The following is a 15856-nucleotide window of genomic DNA, read 5'->3' as shown; positions in this document are numbered from 1 at the left end:
GCAGCAGACAGGGTGGGTTAGGGTTAGGGTGAGAGAGAAGACCAGTCCAGGCCTGGACCAGATCCCAGCAGCAGCAGACAGGGTGGGTTAGGGTTAGGGTGAGAGAGAGGACCAGTCCAGGCCTGGACCAGACCCCAGCAGCAGCAGACAGGGTGGGTTAGGGTTAGGGTGAGAGAGAGGACCAGTCCAGGCCTGGACCAGACCCCAGCAGCAGCAGACAGGGTGGGTTAGGGTTAGGGTGAGAGAGAGGACCAGTCCAGGCCTGGACCAGACCCCAGCAGCAGCAGACAGGGTGGGTTAGGGTTAGGGTGAGAGAGAGGACCAGTCCAGGCCTGGACCAGACCCCAGCAGCAGCAGACAGGGTGGGGTTGAGCTCCCAGCTGTCATGGAGGATGTGACCTGACCTGGTAGCTTGCTAGTGGAAGCATCAGGATGTTACAGCTTTGATGAGGCATCGGGTTATTCAGGCTACTTTTAACCCTTGTGTTCATAGTTGTGTTACACACCCAATGTTCACGGGTTGCATGGACCTCATGGTTTTTAAAACAATACAGCGATACATTTATAACCCTTCGTTTGCACCTGGCTGAGTTAAAATAGAGTGTGGGGAAAAAAGTGAATTTTCAAGTTTTAAATGGTGTTCTGCTTATCTATTCCCTTCAACACTTCACATGAGGAAGTTTGATTGAATGTGATTGGCAATGTCATCTAACAGGAATTTATTATATTATTGTGGATCATATAGTACTTGAGCAGAGTTGTATTTGTTCTCTCTCTAAATGACATTTTGGCCCAGTATGAACAGTACATTTTGGCCCAGTATAATCAGTATTAACGGTCTACAGAATTCATAAGTCTCCTGAGAGCTTCAGTTGGGGTTCAGTTGAGGTGTCACCGTTGTTGGTCAGTGGTCGTTATCAAACACAGTGTTTACCGGGCCATGAGGAGGATGCAGAACGTTCATAAAATGATATAATGTCACGGTAACACTTTATAATAAGTCAACGCTTTTTGGCATTTACAAAGTGTTAACTAATAGTTAGTTAATCCTTTATAAAACATTTTGAAACATTAACAATACATTATTAAATAGTTAATAAGCTTATTTTTAGACACTATGTTGATCATTAATAAACACTGTTAAATATTATGGATTTTATTCATAATACAATTCATAAGGTGTTTGATAACTGCATTATCATACTTTATAGACAGATTGTTAATATAGTTGCAAACCAGTAGTTTAAAAGGTGTTAGTGGTACATGAGCTGGTATAGAAAGCATTAGCAAATGGTGAACAAACCATTTACATTACCTTTACAAAGCATGAGTAAATAACAACATATTTACTTATGTCTTTAATTAATGTATGTTAAGTCGAATAAATGATGTACACTATGCTTTGCAGATATCTTAACAACTATTTTCTAAAGACTTACTAATGATGCAACTTCTGAGTAGTAATGCTAGTTATAAAGCATTTACTAACTGTTAGTTAAGGATTTTGCGTGACCTTCTCTTCAGAAGACACTGTGGCAGCCTTGCTTTAGACCCTCCAGACAGATCAGTTATTGACTTAGTTGGTTTGAGAGATTAGCTGTGTGACTGGCAGCTAACAGGACTGATCTTCCTTCCTGCCCTACAGGATTCTCCAGCACCAAGCCTCGGCCTCATGGCTCCACAAGTCCCTCAGTTATTACAAAAGGAGATCAAGAACAGGGGAGAGGCAAAGAGGAGGTAGAAAAATAAAAATACATATTTTTGGAACAGCCTTACTGACTACTAGGGTAGGCCTAAGGTTTATCTAACTTACACAGTTTTATGAAGGTAGGCCTAAGGTTTATCCAACTCACACAGTATTATGAAGGTAGGCCTAAGGTTTATCTAACTCACACAGTTTTATGAAGGTAGGCCTAAGGTTTATCTAACTCACACAGTATTATGAAGGTAGGCCTAAGGTTTATCTAACTCACACAGTTTTATGAAGGTAGGCCTAAGGTTTATCCAACTCACACAGTATTATGAAGGTAGGCCTAAGGTTGATCTAACTTACACAGTTTTATGAAGGTAGGCCTAAGGTTTATCCAACTCACACAGTATTATGAAGGTAGGCCTAAGGTTTATCTAACTCACACAGTATTATGAAGGTAGGCCTAAGGTTTATCTAACTCACACAGTAAAAGTAGCTAGTGCTAGCTAGGCTAGCTAGCTAACAAGTTTTAGCTACATTACAATGAACTCAATTATCTTTTAGCTTGCTAGCTAGTCGTTAATGTTAATTCACATAAATAATTGGTCTGTCATATTTGTTCCCTATGGGTAATGTAATGTAACATGTCTTTCTCAGTTTCAAATAATTTTATTTATTTTTTAAAGGGAGAGATCTCCGTGACGGCGACCTGTTATCGGTCATAAAAAAAGCAAGAAGCCGTGTAATCTGAGTGTAGGGTTAATAATAGAGCAATAGCTATGGATTAACATAACCTGTTTTGGTTATTAAAAGTCAAGTTCCTAACTTCACCGGAAGTTCTAGAACTGCCCTGGCCGTGGTAGTTACAGGTTACCTCTCTTTAAAATGTGTGCTTACTGTGGCGCTGATGGACAAGTTGTCTTTGATCGCTCACATGCTTTTGGCCGTGAAAGCGAACTGTTTGGCTCCCCTGGTGTTAAATGTGTGATAAACGCAAATTAAGTGAACGGATGTGTTGGGCGGCCGCAAAGATATTTGAGCTATGCAAAGGGTAGCACAGTGGAAAAGGTTGGAATGGCATTTCTAAGGTGTTCTTGCTCTTGAGGCTTGTGTTCTGATTATGTGGTTGTCAAAACAGATATGCTTCCTCAGTGGACCGCCACACACACAAACACACAGTTACCCGCAGGCAATAACACACACACAGTCAACTGAAATAACACACACAGTCACTTAGCTTCATCTCTGAGGTAGAACCTTCTGGTTGAATGACACCTTTGTCACTGCATCCCATTGTCAGCCTTCTCAACAGGAAGACTCCTAAATCTCCTCACAAATAGTAATAACCCATCCTGATTACATGGTTCAGCTCTGTCAATATGATATGAATCCAATTTGCCATTAAATATGGATTACTCATATAGAGCAGAATAGTCAAATAAAGCTATATAGTAATATAGAATTATATAGTAATATAGAGCTATATAGTAATATAGAAGTATATAGAGTTATACATTCATATAGAGTTCTTACATCACTTTATTCTGTCATGGCAGACTTCCCAGTTTTATAACACTGCATGTGTGTGGTACATGACAACAGGACATGCTGCCTGGTTTAATGTTGGACAGCACAGGTATGCACTTATGAGTCTTGCCAGTGCCATGTTAGTTAGTACTTGTGCTGTAGTCTGTGGTCAGTGACTTAAGCTACAGAACCAAATGGTAAGTCTTCACTCCTGTAGTCTTTGCTTCTACTTGTCATTTTGTGTTTGTGTCGTCTTGTTGTGTTTCTGCGGAGTGTCTTAATCTCTATCAGAGGGACTGCTGCTCCATGTAGATGCAGAAAGCCCTCATGCAGAACGCCCTCATGCAGAACGCCCTCATGCAGAATGTCCTCATGCAGAACGCCCTCATGCAGAACGCCCTCATGCAGAACGCCCTCATGCAGAATGTCCTCATGCAGAACGCCCTCATGCAGAACGCCCTCATGCAGAACGCCCTCATGCAGAACGCCCTCATGCAGAATGTCCTCATGCAGAACGCCCTCATGCAGAACGCCCTCATGCATATTCATGTTCAGGGGTATTGAGCGAGTGGTGATTCTGGAGAGCTGATGGATGGGTGATATCTAACCCTAACCCTAATCATTATAGTCTTTTTCAAGCTTAGTTTAGTATATTTGTTTATTAAAGTGAATCTGGAAGTGAGATATGCAATAGGCTTGATGATGCTGTCAAATATTTTACACCAAATATTAATTGGGATGGTTATTTGATAAAATCTTTGTTTTATTGCATAGAAAGCTCTACAAGCTTCCAATTGGTTTCCAATTTTAATACTACATTTGTTGTCTGAGTACATAGATTTGATGATCTCAAATGTCTTCCCTCCAATGCCACACTCTCTCTCCCCCTCTCTCTCTCTCTCTCTCTCTCTCTCTCTCTCTCTCTCTCTCTCTCTCTCTCTCTCTCTCTCTCTCTCTCTCTCTCTCTCTCTCTCTCTCTCTCTCTCTCTCTCTCTCTCCCCACTCAGAAGCTTTTAGTCGATTCTCCTTGAGAAAAACTAGACAATGCTTGTGTTTTCTGCATCTCTTGTTGCTTCTGTAGTTCAGTCACTGAATGGCCCCCGGAGCGGTTCCTGTCACAGAGAGAGAGGGTAGAGAGAGGGTAGAGAGAGGGTAGAGAGAGGCACTGGGAGATGGGAGCTGTGATCATAGTGGGAGGATCCTGTCACAGAGAGAGAGGGTAGAGAGAGGCACTGGGAGATGGGAGCTGTGATCATAGTGGGAGGATCCTGTCACAGAGAGAGAGGGTAGAGAGAGGCACTGGGAGATGGGAGCTGTGATCATAGTGGGAGGATCCTGTCACAGAGAGAGAGGGTAGAGAGAGGCACTGGGAGATGGGAGCTGTGATCATAGTGGGAGGATCCTGTCACAGAGAGAGAGGGTAGAGAGAGGCACTGGGAGATGGGAGCTGTGATCATAGTGGGAGGATCCTGTCACAGAGAGAGAGGGTAGAGAGAGGCACTGGGAGATGGGAGCTGTGATCATAGTGGGAGGATCCTGTCACAGAGAGAGAGGGTAGAGAGAGGCACTGGGAGATGGGAGCTGTGATCATAGTGGGAGGATCCTGTCACAGAGAGAGAGGGTAGAGAGAGGCACTGGGAGATGGGAGCTGTGATCATAGTGGGAGGATCCTGTCACAGAGAGAGAGGGTAGAGAGAGGCACTGGGAGATGGGAGCTGTGATCATAGTGGGAGGATCCGTCTTGATAACATACAGACTTGCCGTAGTATGTTATTTTCTACAGTTAAGTTAATATTGCAATTGTGTTTTCTGCCAGAGCCTAAATGGGCTACCATAGTCGATGAAGAAATCACAGTTTAGAGTGCCTAAATCCAACTACAATCGTGGGGTCAGATGGCTGAGCGGTTAGGGAGTCGGGCTATTAATCAGAAGGTTTTTTGTTCGATTCCCAGCCGTGCAAAATGACGTTGTGTCCTTGGGCAAGGCACTTCACCCTACTTGCCTCGGGGAGAATGTCCCTGTACTTACTGTAAGTCACTCTGGATAAGAGCGTCTGCTAAATGACTAAATGTAAATGTGTGACTCTGTGACTGTAACCCAGAGAAGAGAGAATCCCCAGATGTGTGACATGAGAGGTGACCAGGAATGTGACCAGGCAGGGGTTAGGGTTAGGTTGGGCCAGGGGAGGGTCTGGGTGGTGTCACCAGTACAACTGCTTTAAAAAAATAAAATGTTAGGAACCAGCACTGTGCTGCGATGGGACATGTGTGTGTGTCTCAGGACCCACAGGGAGAAGGAGGCTTGGTCTGTTCACAGTTAAAGGTTCAGGGCAGGAGAGGATCAGGACTGGATGTGTGTGCTGGTGTTGTGCATATACAGTATGTTGATATATATCTATATGTTATATATAGATATATATGTTGTTGTCTAGTGTGTAGGTGAACTACATGGCGATGTAGTGTCTCCATCACATTGTGGGATGTGTCTCCATCACATTGTGGGATGTGCCTTCATCACATTGTGGGATGTGTCTCCATCACATTGTGGGATGTGCCTTCATCACATTGTGGGATGTGTCTCCATTACATTGTGGGATGTGCCTTCATCACATTGTGGGATGTGTCTCCATCACATTGTGGGATGTGTCTCCATTACATTGTGGGATGTGTCTCCATCACATTGTGGGATGTGCCTTCATCACATTGTGGGATGTGCCTTCATCACATTGTGGGATGTGCCTTCATCACATTGTGGTATGTGTCTCCATCACATTGTGGGATGTGCCTTCATCACATTGTGGGATGTGTCTCCATCACATTGTGGGATGTGCCTTCATCACATTGTGGGATGTGCCTTCATCACATTGTGGGATGTGTCTCCATCACATTGTGGGATGTGCCTTCATCACATTGTGGGATGTGTCTCCATCACATTGTGGGGTGTCTCCATTACATTGTGGGATGTGTCTCCATCACATTGTGGGATGTGTCTCCATCACATTGTGGGATGTGCCTTCATCACATTGTGGGATGTGTCTCCATCACATTGTGGGATGTGTCTCCATCACATTGTGGGATGTGCCTTCATCACATTGTGGGATGTGTCTCCATCACATTGTGGGATGTGTCTCCATCACATTGTGGGATGTGCCTTCATCACATTGTGGGATGTGCCTTCATCACATTGTGGGATGTGTCTCCATCACATTGTGGGATGTGCCTTCATCACATTGTGGGATGTGTCTCCATCACATTGTGGGATGTGCCTTCATCACATTGTGGGATGTGCCTTCATCACATTGTGGGATGTGCCTTCATCACATTGTGGGATGTGCCTTCATCACATTGTGGGATGTGCCTTCATCACATTGTGGCACTCAGACATACTTCTCTTTCCCTCTCTTCTCTGACTCCCCCTCCCTCTCCTCCCTCTCACAGTTGAGGTATGGCAGTAGGTGGATGGTGCCGCTGTGCCTGGGCGGGTCTCCTCAGCCTGCTGGTGTTCAGCTGGGGTGCCTGGACCCTCAACCCTGATGACCCTAACGTGTGCAGCCACTGGGAGAGGTCAGTAAAGTGGGACGCGCCAGGTACAAACCAGGTACAGTCCAGGGAGGATGTTCAACCACTCCAGGCTCTCCCCTATTAACACACAGACAACCCGTGTCCATAAATCACAACAGCTAGTCAACCAGAAGTAAATCTGGGAGTGTTTACTCCCTTGGATTTTAAAGAGGCGGTAGATCTTAAGCTGTTTAACATCAAGTGTTTATGTCAGTCTGAGTGGTGAGGATCATGGAGGAAGACTCAAGTGGTTGGATTGCGGATCAACATTCTCATTATGTGGTGATGAACAGGAGCTGCTTAAAGCTGAGCTGCCATTAATATGTGACAGGCTGCATGTGTGCAGAAGTCGTCTCTTTCTCAGTGCAAAAATACATTTAAAACTTCTACCTGATCAACAAAGAGCACCCCAATATACTTTTAAAAAGCCAGTTTAAAGACAAACTTTTAAAAGAATGCCTATCTTTTATAACACTTATTTATCAATGCACTTTTTACTAATATGTTTACCGAACATTGCCTCAACAATAAATAAAAGCATTTATTGCTTTATTAACCTGTTTACGCTCCTGTTTCGCTCGCGAGACAAAAATGCTGCCCCCCCCCCCCCCCCCCAGCTACGACGCACTAAATTCTAATAAATATATTTTTTAGACGCTACACATGTTATACATCATTGGAAAGCTACGATTCTTGTGCTTGTAGATATGTAAACCATTTCAAGATCGAGTCACAACAACAAGTTTAGTCAACGTCTTTGTCCAGTCACCACTTTGGTGTTGTTTACAAAGCCAAACTCTCTACTTACCCTCAAAGGTTCCGTGTCGTCCTGGTATGCAAACAACACATCAAAACTTGATCTGCGTACATTCCCAAGGGTTCAAAGTATCTAACCATGTAAAGTAATTCGTCCAAATACAATGTTTTACGTTCATGAATAGCCATTATCCTTTGTTTCATCATGCAAGTTAGCCGACGGAAGAAACAACTTGTTCACATAAAAGTGCACCTTTCTCCGGTTAGCAACGGTCTATTTACTATCCAAAGGCATCAAAATGTCCGCTGAACCCTCCCCTTTTGATTGACACCAAGATTGACCCAATCGGAGCTTCCATTGCCTGTCCAAGGCCTTCAACAGCCAAGCAACGACTCATCTGAATTGATGGCCCATCACACCCCCACCTGGGTTTTCTTTGTTTGAAGCTCAGCCCAATCAAAACCAATCTTGGAAATGACTGACACGTCTTTTAGCCAATCACATTCTGAAAACAATGATATGGGACTTCCCAGGTAAGTGAAAACATTGAAAAGCTGTACTCTCTGCGTAAATAGCTGCATATGTTCATGCGTTGTGCGCGCTGTTGGAACGGAGATTATTGACGCAGTTGGTTATCGATTTCATCATGGCAAAGAAGACACAGAAAACGAAGTATTGTCTCACAGAAGTTTTGGAAGAAGTAACTGGACATGATAGTGATTTATCAGACAATGTATCCGAGGAAAACACAGATTTTTCTGACTTTGATTCAGAAGCTGAGGATTTATATCAGGAAGGAGGAGATATTACCTTGGATAAGTAAGTTTCGTTTTATATTATAAAACATATTTTACTGTATATTCTGCACAAATAAGCTTTAGTTTCAAATCCAAAAAAAAAATGTTGCCGTGTGTTTGTAATCATTTGTTGTTTCTTTGTTCCACGTTTCAAGATACTAATAGAGCTACTTTGGCGTTGTAAAAACAATGTTTTATAACATATCAATAAGTAACCCTATTAGTATATCTTATTTAGTGAAACATGGAACAAAGAAACAACAAACACACGGCAACATTTTGTTTTCGTAATTGTTTTTGTAACTTTATATGCATACATATTTGTTGTTTCACTGAATCAGATCAGATAGCTCCATTTGTCATGGTATAACATTGTTTTTACATAGGGTTAGGGTTAGTATTTCTTCTAGCACCAGAAAAACTATATATTTGTGTAAAATAACTTACAACAGAAGTTCATGTGTGTGTGTTTCAATGTTTGAACTGCATTTGGGGGAGGTGTGTGTCTCTTTGTTTCAAGGTGTGAACTGAGTGTGGGGGTGGGGGTGGCTTTGTTTCAAGGTGTGAACTGAGTGTGGGGGTGTCTGTGTTTCAGTGTGTGTGTACTGCTGATGTAGAATACAGAAAATATGGGAATGGTTTGTAACTGACTGTTTATTTTGTCATTATAGGAAAACATCTGATGAGGACTACGAGCCGGATATTCCTGCTCAAGTCAGCAAGCGGCCCCGTACAGCAGCAGGACAGGAGGACAGCAGCAGCTCATCCAGTGATGAGCCTCAAACTCCCCAGAGAGGTTCTGCCAGCAGGAGAAGGCCAAGAGGAAGAGGAAGAGGAAGGGGAAGGGGGAGAGGCAGCAGCAGAACCAAAGCTGGAGCGTCAACAAGCCCATCTGGAGAGAGATGGAATGATGTTGACATTCCTGACATAACACCACCTCAGCCTACTTTCAGGCCGACGAACCCACCTGGACCCCAGCTAATTCGGACAGCGACCTACACAGCCCTGCAGCTTTTCCAACTTTTTTGGACAAACTCGGTATTACAAACTATCCTTCTAAACACCAATGAGTTTGGCTTGACTCACCACTCCACACCCACTCACCCCTGGATTGATCTGACATTGCAGGACATGTTTACCTTCATTTCCATGGTCATCTACATGGGTCTAGTAAAATGCTCTACATTTACTGATTACTGGCGAAAGGACAAACTGCACAGCTTCCCTTTCCCAAAACAGGTAATAACCGGGAAGAAGTTCCTCCGAATCTCCAGATCTCTTCATCTGAGTAGCATGGCGGACGATGCTACTAATGAGCAGAGGAGAGGCACAGCAGCCTTCAACCGTCTTTGCAAGATCAACCCAGTTTACCAGGAGATAAGAGAAGCATGCAAAAGGAACTATCACCCAGGCCAGGATATTGCCATTGACGAGAGGATGGTTGCCTCTAAAGCTCGCATTGGCCTAAAACAATATATGAAAAATAAGCCTGTTCGCTGGGGATACAAACTGTTTGTTCTGGCTGACTCGAAGAGCGGTTACACATGGGACTTTTTTGTGTATGAAGGAAAGCTCCAAGGAAACACTGGCAAGGGTCTCAGCTATGAATCAGTGATGGAGCTAATAGACACACAGTTGCTGGGCACCGGGTACAAACTCTTTGTTGACAATTTCTACACAAGTCCCACCCTTTTCCGAGACCTCCTTCAGAAGAGGATCTGGGCATGCGGAACCATCCGCACAAACAGAATTGGATTCCCGAAAACAAAAGAAAACAGTTTGGACTCAAAATCTCCCCGCGGCAGCATTCGCTGGATAAGGAACGACCCCCTCCTCTTTGTCCAGTGGCGAGACACAAGGGACGTCTTCCTGTGTTCAACGCTCCACACAGCACATGCACAGGACACGGTGCAGAGGAGGGTCAAAGGTGCAGATCAGCGCTGGATACTGAAAGACATCCCAGTTCCGCCAGTGGTAAAGAACTACAACCAGTGCATGGGTGGAGTGGACCTCTCCGATGCACTGATCGGATACTATAAAGTACTCCACAAGACCCAGAGATGGTACAAGACCTTCTTTTATCATTTCCTGGACATTGGGATTGTGAACGCCTTCCTCCTTCACAAAGACATTGCAAAAGGAAAAGGACAGGTACCTCTGACCCAGAAGGCCTTCAGAGAGACCCTTGCTGTTGAACTGGCAGAGTTGGGGCCTCAACCCTTACCCGGTCCCTCATCTTCCATCGTGACTCAACCCACAGCTAGTCACAGGCCAGTGCATATCAGTGGAGACAGCACCGCTGGTCGGCAGAGGTGCAAACACTGTGGTTTACTGACACCAGTGAAGTGTTCAACCTGCAATGTAGCTTTGTGCTTTGTCCCCAAACGTGACTGCTACAATAACTGGCATGTTGCCAAAAACATTTTGTGAAATTGTCAATAATTAGTGTCAACAATTCACTGTTTGTAAATAGTTTGGTGTGTTTTTCTTATATAAACTAGTTTTTCCACAATAGCTCTTGTTTTGACTCTTTTATTTGCACAAAGTTTAGTTTGAAGAAGGTAAAAAGCACTCTTATGCCTCAGTTACTCTGTTTCAACAACACTAATGGTGAATCTGAATATGGAATATGATAGATCTGAGTGTCACCTTTCATTAGAGCCCAAACATATGACTGTACGTGAAAGAGTTCAAAAGTTGTAGCCTTTTTAGGCTAGGTATGTGGCCATGGTTACCAAGGGTCCTTTTGGAGTCTCCAAAGGGCACTTTCAGAAAACGCCTGGATGTACCCTTAGAAAAACATGTGTATAACATTCATTTTTTGTGTTGTTATGATCTACTTTTGAGTTTTATTGGGTCAGGCTTCAGGCTGGTGTCCAATTTTATCTTCCAGCTAATACCTACCACTTCTAGGCCTCTTTAGGCTATTGTTTTCATAACAAAATCTAGGCGGAAATGGAAACTTTCAGTTTCCTTGTGTTCAAGCTTCTATTACTCAACACCAGTAGGACTAACATGGGTCCTGACAACAGGGGAAAAAACTTCAGAGTGTCAGCTTTCAAAAGAGATCATTTACATGCATGTACTCCAAATGGTTCAAGAACAGCTTCCAATTTACTTTGGGTATGCTGTTTAGGCGTTTTTAGGCACATTTAACAGGATGCTTAAGAGGTTAAGTATGAATCGTCCTTGTGCTGCCCCCCCCTCTCCTCCCTCCCCTCTCTCTCCTCCCTCCCCTCTCTCTCCTCCCTCCCCTCTCTCTCCTCCTTCCCCTCTCTCTCCTCCTTCCCCTCTCTCTCCTCCCTCCCCTCTCTCTCCTCCTTCCCCTCTCTCTCCTCCTTCCCCTCTCTCTCCTCCCTCCCCTCTCTCTCCTCCTTCCCCTCTCTCTCCTCCTTCCCCTCTCTCTCCTCCCTCCCCTCTCTCTCCTCCTTCCCCTCTCTCTCCTCCTTCCCCTCTCTCTCCTCCCTCCCCTCTCTCTCCTCCTTCCCCTCTCTCTCCTCCTTCCCCTCTCTCTCCTCCCTCCCCTCTCTCTCCTCCTTCCCCTCTCTCTCCTCCTTCCCCTCTCTCTCCTCCCTCCCCTCTCTCTCCTCCTTCCCCTCTCTCTCCTCCTTCCCCTCTCTCTCCTCCCTCCCCTCTCTCTCCTCCTTCCCCTCTCTCTCCTCCTTCCCCTCTCTCTCCTCCCTCCCCTCTCTCTCCTCCTTCCCCTCTCTCTCCTCCCTCCCCTCTCTCTCCTCCTTCCCCTCTCTCTCCTCCCTCCCCTCTCTCTCCTCCCTCCCCTCCTTCCCCTCTCTCTCCTCCCTCCCCTCTCTCTCCTCCTTCCCCTGTCTCTCCTCCTTCCCCTCTCTCTCCTCCCTCCCCTCTCTCTCCTCCCTCTCCTCAATCTCCTCCTTCCCCTCTCTCTCCTCCTTCCCCTGTCTCTCCTCCTTCCCCTCTCTCTCCTCCCTCCCCTCTCTCTCCTCCCTCCCCTCAATCTCCTCCCCTCTCTCTCCTCCCTCCCCTCTCTCTCCTCCCTCCCCTCTCTCTCCTCCCTCCCCTCAATCTCCTCCCCTCTCTCTCCTCCCTCCCCTCTCTCTCCTCCCTCCCCTCCTTCCCCTCTCTCTCCTCCATCCCCTCTCTCTCCTCCTTCCCCTCTCTCTCCTCCTTCCCCTGTCTCTCCTCCTTCCCCTCTCTCTCCTCCCTCCCCTCTCTCTCCTCCCTCCCCTCAATCTCCTCTCTCTCCTCCCTCCCCTCCTTCCCCTCTCTCTCCTCCCTCCCCTCTCTCTCCTCCTTCCCCTGTCTCTCCTCCTTCCCCTCAATCTCCTCCCTCCCCTCTCTCTCCTCCTTCCCCTCTCTCTCCTCCCTCCCCTCTCTCTCCTCCCTCCCCTCCTTCCCCTCTCTCTCCTCCCTCCCCTCTCTCTCCTCCTTCCCCTCTCTCTCCTCCCTCCCCTCAATCTCCTCCCTCCCCTCTCTCTCCTCCTTCCCCTGTCTCTCCTCCTTCCCCTCTCTCTCCTCCCTCCCCTCTCTCTCCTCCCTCCCCTCAATCTCCTCCCTCCCCTCTCTCTCCTCCTTCCACTCTCTCTCCTCCCTCCCCCCTCTCTCCTCCTTCCCCTCTCTCTCCTCCCTGTTTTCTTTTCCTTGTCCTCTCCTCCCTTCACTCTCCTCTCCTGCCCTCCTGCCTCTCCTCCTCTCCTCTGCTCTCCTCCCAGCTATGCAGTGACGGTGCAAGAGTCCTACTCCCACCCGTTTGACCAGATCTACTACACTCGCTGCACTGACATCCTCACCTGGTTCAAGTGCACCAGACACAGGTAGGGACACACACACCATGTGATTATGTGGTGATTGTTTTATGTGGTGGGAAACGGTTTGTGAAGAGCCTCAGAGGACCATCACAATCTTGACTTTACTGATGTTCTAACAAGGTGTTTAGTGATGTATGAAGTACAGCAGATCAACAAGGTTTCTGTGTCTGTGTGTGCTTGGGTACATGTGCGTGTTTGTGTGTGTATCTGTGTGTGACAGGACCAGTTACAAGACAGCGTACCGGCGTGGTGTGAGGACCATGTATCGACGCCGCTCACAGTGTTGCCCCGGCTTCTACGAAAGTGGAGAGCTGTGTGTTCGTGAGTGTTGCTGTTCATCACATCCAAGACTACACTACACCTCTAGTCACCTGCCCATGTCCCTCTAGTCACCTGGCCATGTCCCTCTAGTCACCTGGCCATGTCCCTCTAGTCACCTGCCCATGTCCCTCTAGTCACCTGGCCATGTCCCTCTAGTCACCTGCCCATGTCCCTCTAGTCACCTGCCCATGTCGCTCTAGTCACCTGCCCATGTCCCTCTAGTCACCTGCCCATGTCCCTCTAGTCACCTGCCCATGTCCCTCTAGTCACCTGCCCATGTCCCTCTAGTCACCTGCCCATGTCCCTCTAGTCACCTGCCCATGTCGCTCTAGTCACCTGCCCATGTCCCTCTAGTCACCTGCCCATGTCCCTCTAGTCACCTGCCCATGTCCCTCTAGTCACCTGCCCATGTCCCTCTAGTCACCTGCCCATGTCCCTCTAGTCACCTGCCCATGTCCCTCTAGTCACCTGGCCATGTCGCTCTAGTCACCTGGCCATGTCCCTCTAGTCACCTGCCCATGTCCCTCTAGTCACCTGCCCATGTCGCTCTAGTCACCTGGCCATGTCCCTCTAGTCACCTGCCCATGTCCCTCTAGTCACCTGGCCATGTCCCTCTAGTCACCTGCCCATGTCCCTCTAGTCACCTGCCCATGTCGCTCTAGTCACCTGCCCATGTCCCTCTAGTCACCTGCCCATGTCCCTCTAGTCACCTGGCCATGTCGCTCTAGTCACCTGGCCATGTCCCTCTAGTCACCTGCCCATGTCCCTCTAGTCACCTGTCCATGTCCCTCTAGTCACCTGTCCATGTCCCTCTAGTCACCTGGCCATGTCCCTCTAGTCACCTGCCCATGTCCCTCTAGTCACCTGCCCATGTCGCTCTAGTCACCTGCCCATGTCCCTCTAGTCACCTGCCCATGTCCCTCTAGTCACCTGGCCATGTCGCTCTAGTCACCTGGCCATGTCCCTCTAGTCACCTGCCCATGTCCCTCTAGTCACCTGCCCATGTCCCTCTAGTCACCTGTCCATGTCCCTCTAGTCACCTGCCCATGTCCCTCTAGTCACCTGCCCATGTCCCTCTAGTCACCTGGCCATGTCGCTCTAGTCACCTGCCCATGTCCCTCTAGTCACCTGGCCATGTCCCTCTAGTCACCTGCCCATGTCCCTCTAGTCACCTGCCCATGTCGCTCTAGTCACCTGCCCATGTCCCTCTAGTCACCTGGCCATGTCCCTCTAGTCACCTGCCCATGTCCCTCTAGTCACCTGCCCATGTCCCTCTAGTCACCTGGCCATGTCGCTCTAGTCACCTGGCCATGTCCCTCTAGTCACCTGCCCATGTCCCTCTAGTCACCTGCCCATGTCCCTCTAGTCACCTGGCCATGTCGCTCTAGTCACCTGCCCATGTCCCTCTAGTCACCTGCCCATGTCCCTCTAGTCACCTGCCCATGTCCCTCTAGTCACCTGCCCATGTCCCTCTAGTCACCTGGCCATGTCGCTCTAGTCACCTGCCCATGTCCCTCTAGTCACCTGGCCATGTCCCTCTAGTCACCTGCCCATGTCCCTCTAGTCACCTGCCCATGTCGCTCTAGTCACCTGCCCATGTCCCTCTAGTCACCTGCCCATGTCCCTCTAGTCACCTGGCCATGTCGCTCTAGTCACCTGGCCATGTCCCTCTAGTCACCTGCCCATGTCCCTCTAGTCACCTGCCCATGTCCCTCTAGTCACCTGGCCATGTCGCTCTAGTCACCTGCCCATGTCCCTCTAGTCACCTGCCCATGTCCCTCTAGTCACCTGCCCATGTCCCTCTAGTCACCTGCCCATGTCCCTCTAGTCACCTGCCCATGTCCCTCTAGTCACCTGTCCATGTCCCTCTAGTCACCTGCCCATGTCCCTCTAGTCACCTGGCCATGTCGCTCTAGTCACCTGCCCATGTCCCTCTAGTCACCTGGCCATGTCCCTCTAGTCACCTGCCCATGTCCCTCTAGTCACCTGCCCATGTCCCTCTAGTCACCTGCCCATGTCCCTCTAGTCACCTGGCCATGTCGCTCTAGTCACCTGCCCATGTCGCTCTAGTCACCTGCCCATGTCCCTCTAGTCACCTGCCCATGTCCCTCTAGTCACCTGCCCATGTCGCTCTAGTCACCTGCCCATGTCGCTCTAGTCACCTGCCCATGTCCCTCTAGTCACCTGCCCATGTCCCTCTAGTCACCTGGCCATGTCCCTCTAGTCACCTGGCCATGTCCCTCTAGTCACCTGCCCATGTCCCTCTAGTCACCTGCCCATGTCCCTCTAGTCACCTGCCCATGTCCCTTTAACAGGTTTTGCTGCCTCTTGAACTAATAAGACACATTAGAGCTTTTGGCATCAATATTTTGAACAAATGAAAGCATATAGCACTCAACCATAGGTCTTAACACTTTCCAGAA

General features: G+C 47.8%; 2 protein-coding genes across 3 annotated transcripts in view; both read left to right on the top strand.

Annotated features, from left to right (window-relative positions):
- LOC134028102 (multiple epidermal growth factor-like domains protein 11) overlaps window positions 1-15856 on the top strand; it is a 43912-nt gene that overhangs the window by 3930 nt on the left and 24126 nt on the right. For both annotated transcript variants that reach the window (XR_009931498.1, XM_062471454.1), the window contains exons 2-4: window positions 6655-6780; window positions 13017-13118; window positions 13333-13433. Coding sequence is in view for 1 of the 2 variants with exons in the window: in XM_062471454.1 (XP_062327438.1) it covers window positions 6662-6780; window positions 13017-13118; window positions 13333-13433 (322 nt within the window). In the remaining variant the exon portion in view is untranslated. The remainder of the gene's footprint in view (window positions 1-6654; window positions 6781-13016; window positions 13119-13332; window positions 13434-15856) is intronic.
- Window positions 7413-10986, top strand: LOC134028104 (piggyBac transposable element-derived protein 4-like). Its single transcript, XM_062471455.1, has 2 exons — window positions 7413-8353; window positions 9003-10986. The coding sequence occupies exons 1-2, from the start codon at window positions 8181-8183 to the stop codon at window positions 10759-10761; spliced, it is 1932 nt and encodes a 643-aa protein (XP_062327439.1). The 5' UTR covers window positions 7413-8180; the 3' UTR covers window positions 10762-10986.

Source organism: Osmerus eperlanus, chromosome 10, assembly GCF_963692335.1.
Source record: "Osmerus eperlanus chromosome 10, fOsmEpe2.1, whole genome shotgun sequence".
NCBI classification, from domain to species: domain Eukaryota; kingdom Metazoa; phylum Chordata; class Actinopteri; order Osmeriformes; family Osmeridae; genus Osmerus; species Osmerus eperlanus.
The sequence above is the reverse complement of the archived record's forward strand: the minus strand, read 5'-3'. Positions and strand labels throughout refer to the sequence as shown.

What these genes read in the sequence shown, in the direction of transcription:
- LOC134028104 (XM_062471455.1), top strand. Translation starts at nt 8,181, where the DNA reads ATGGCAAAGAAGACACAGAAAACGAAGTATTGTCTCACAGAAGTTTTG. An exon ending in GGAGATATTACCTTGGATAA is followed by an intron (nt 8,354 to 9,002) that starts GTAAGTTTCGTT and finishes TTGTCATTATAG; the next exon opens with GAAAACATCTGATGAGGACT.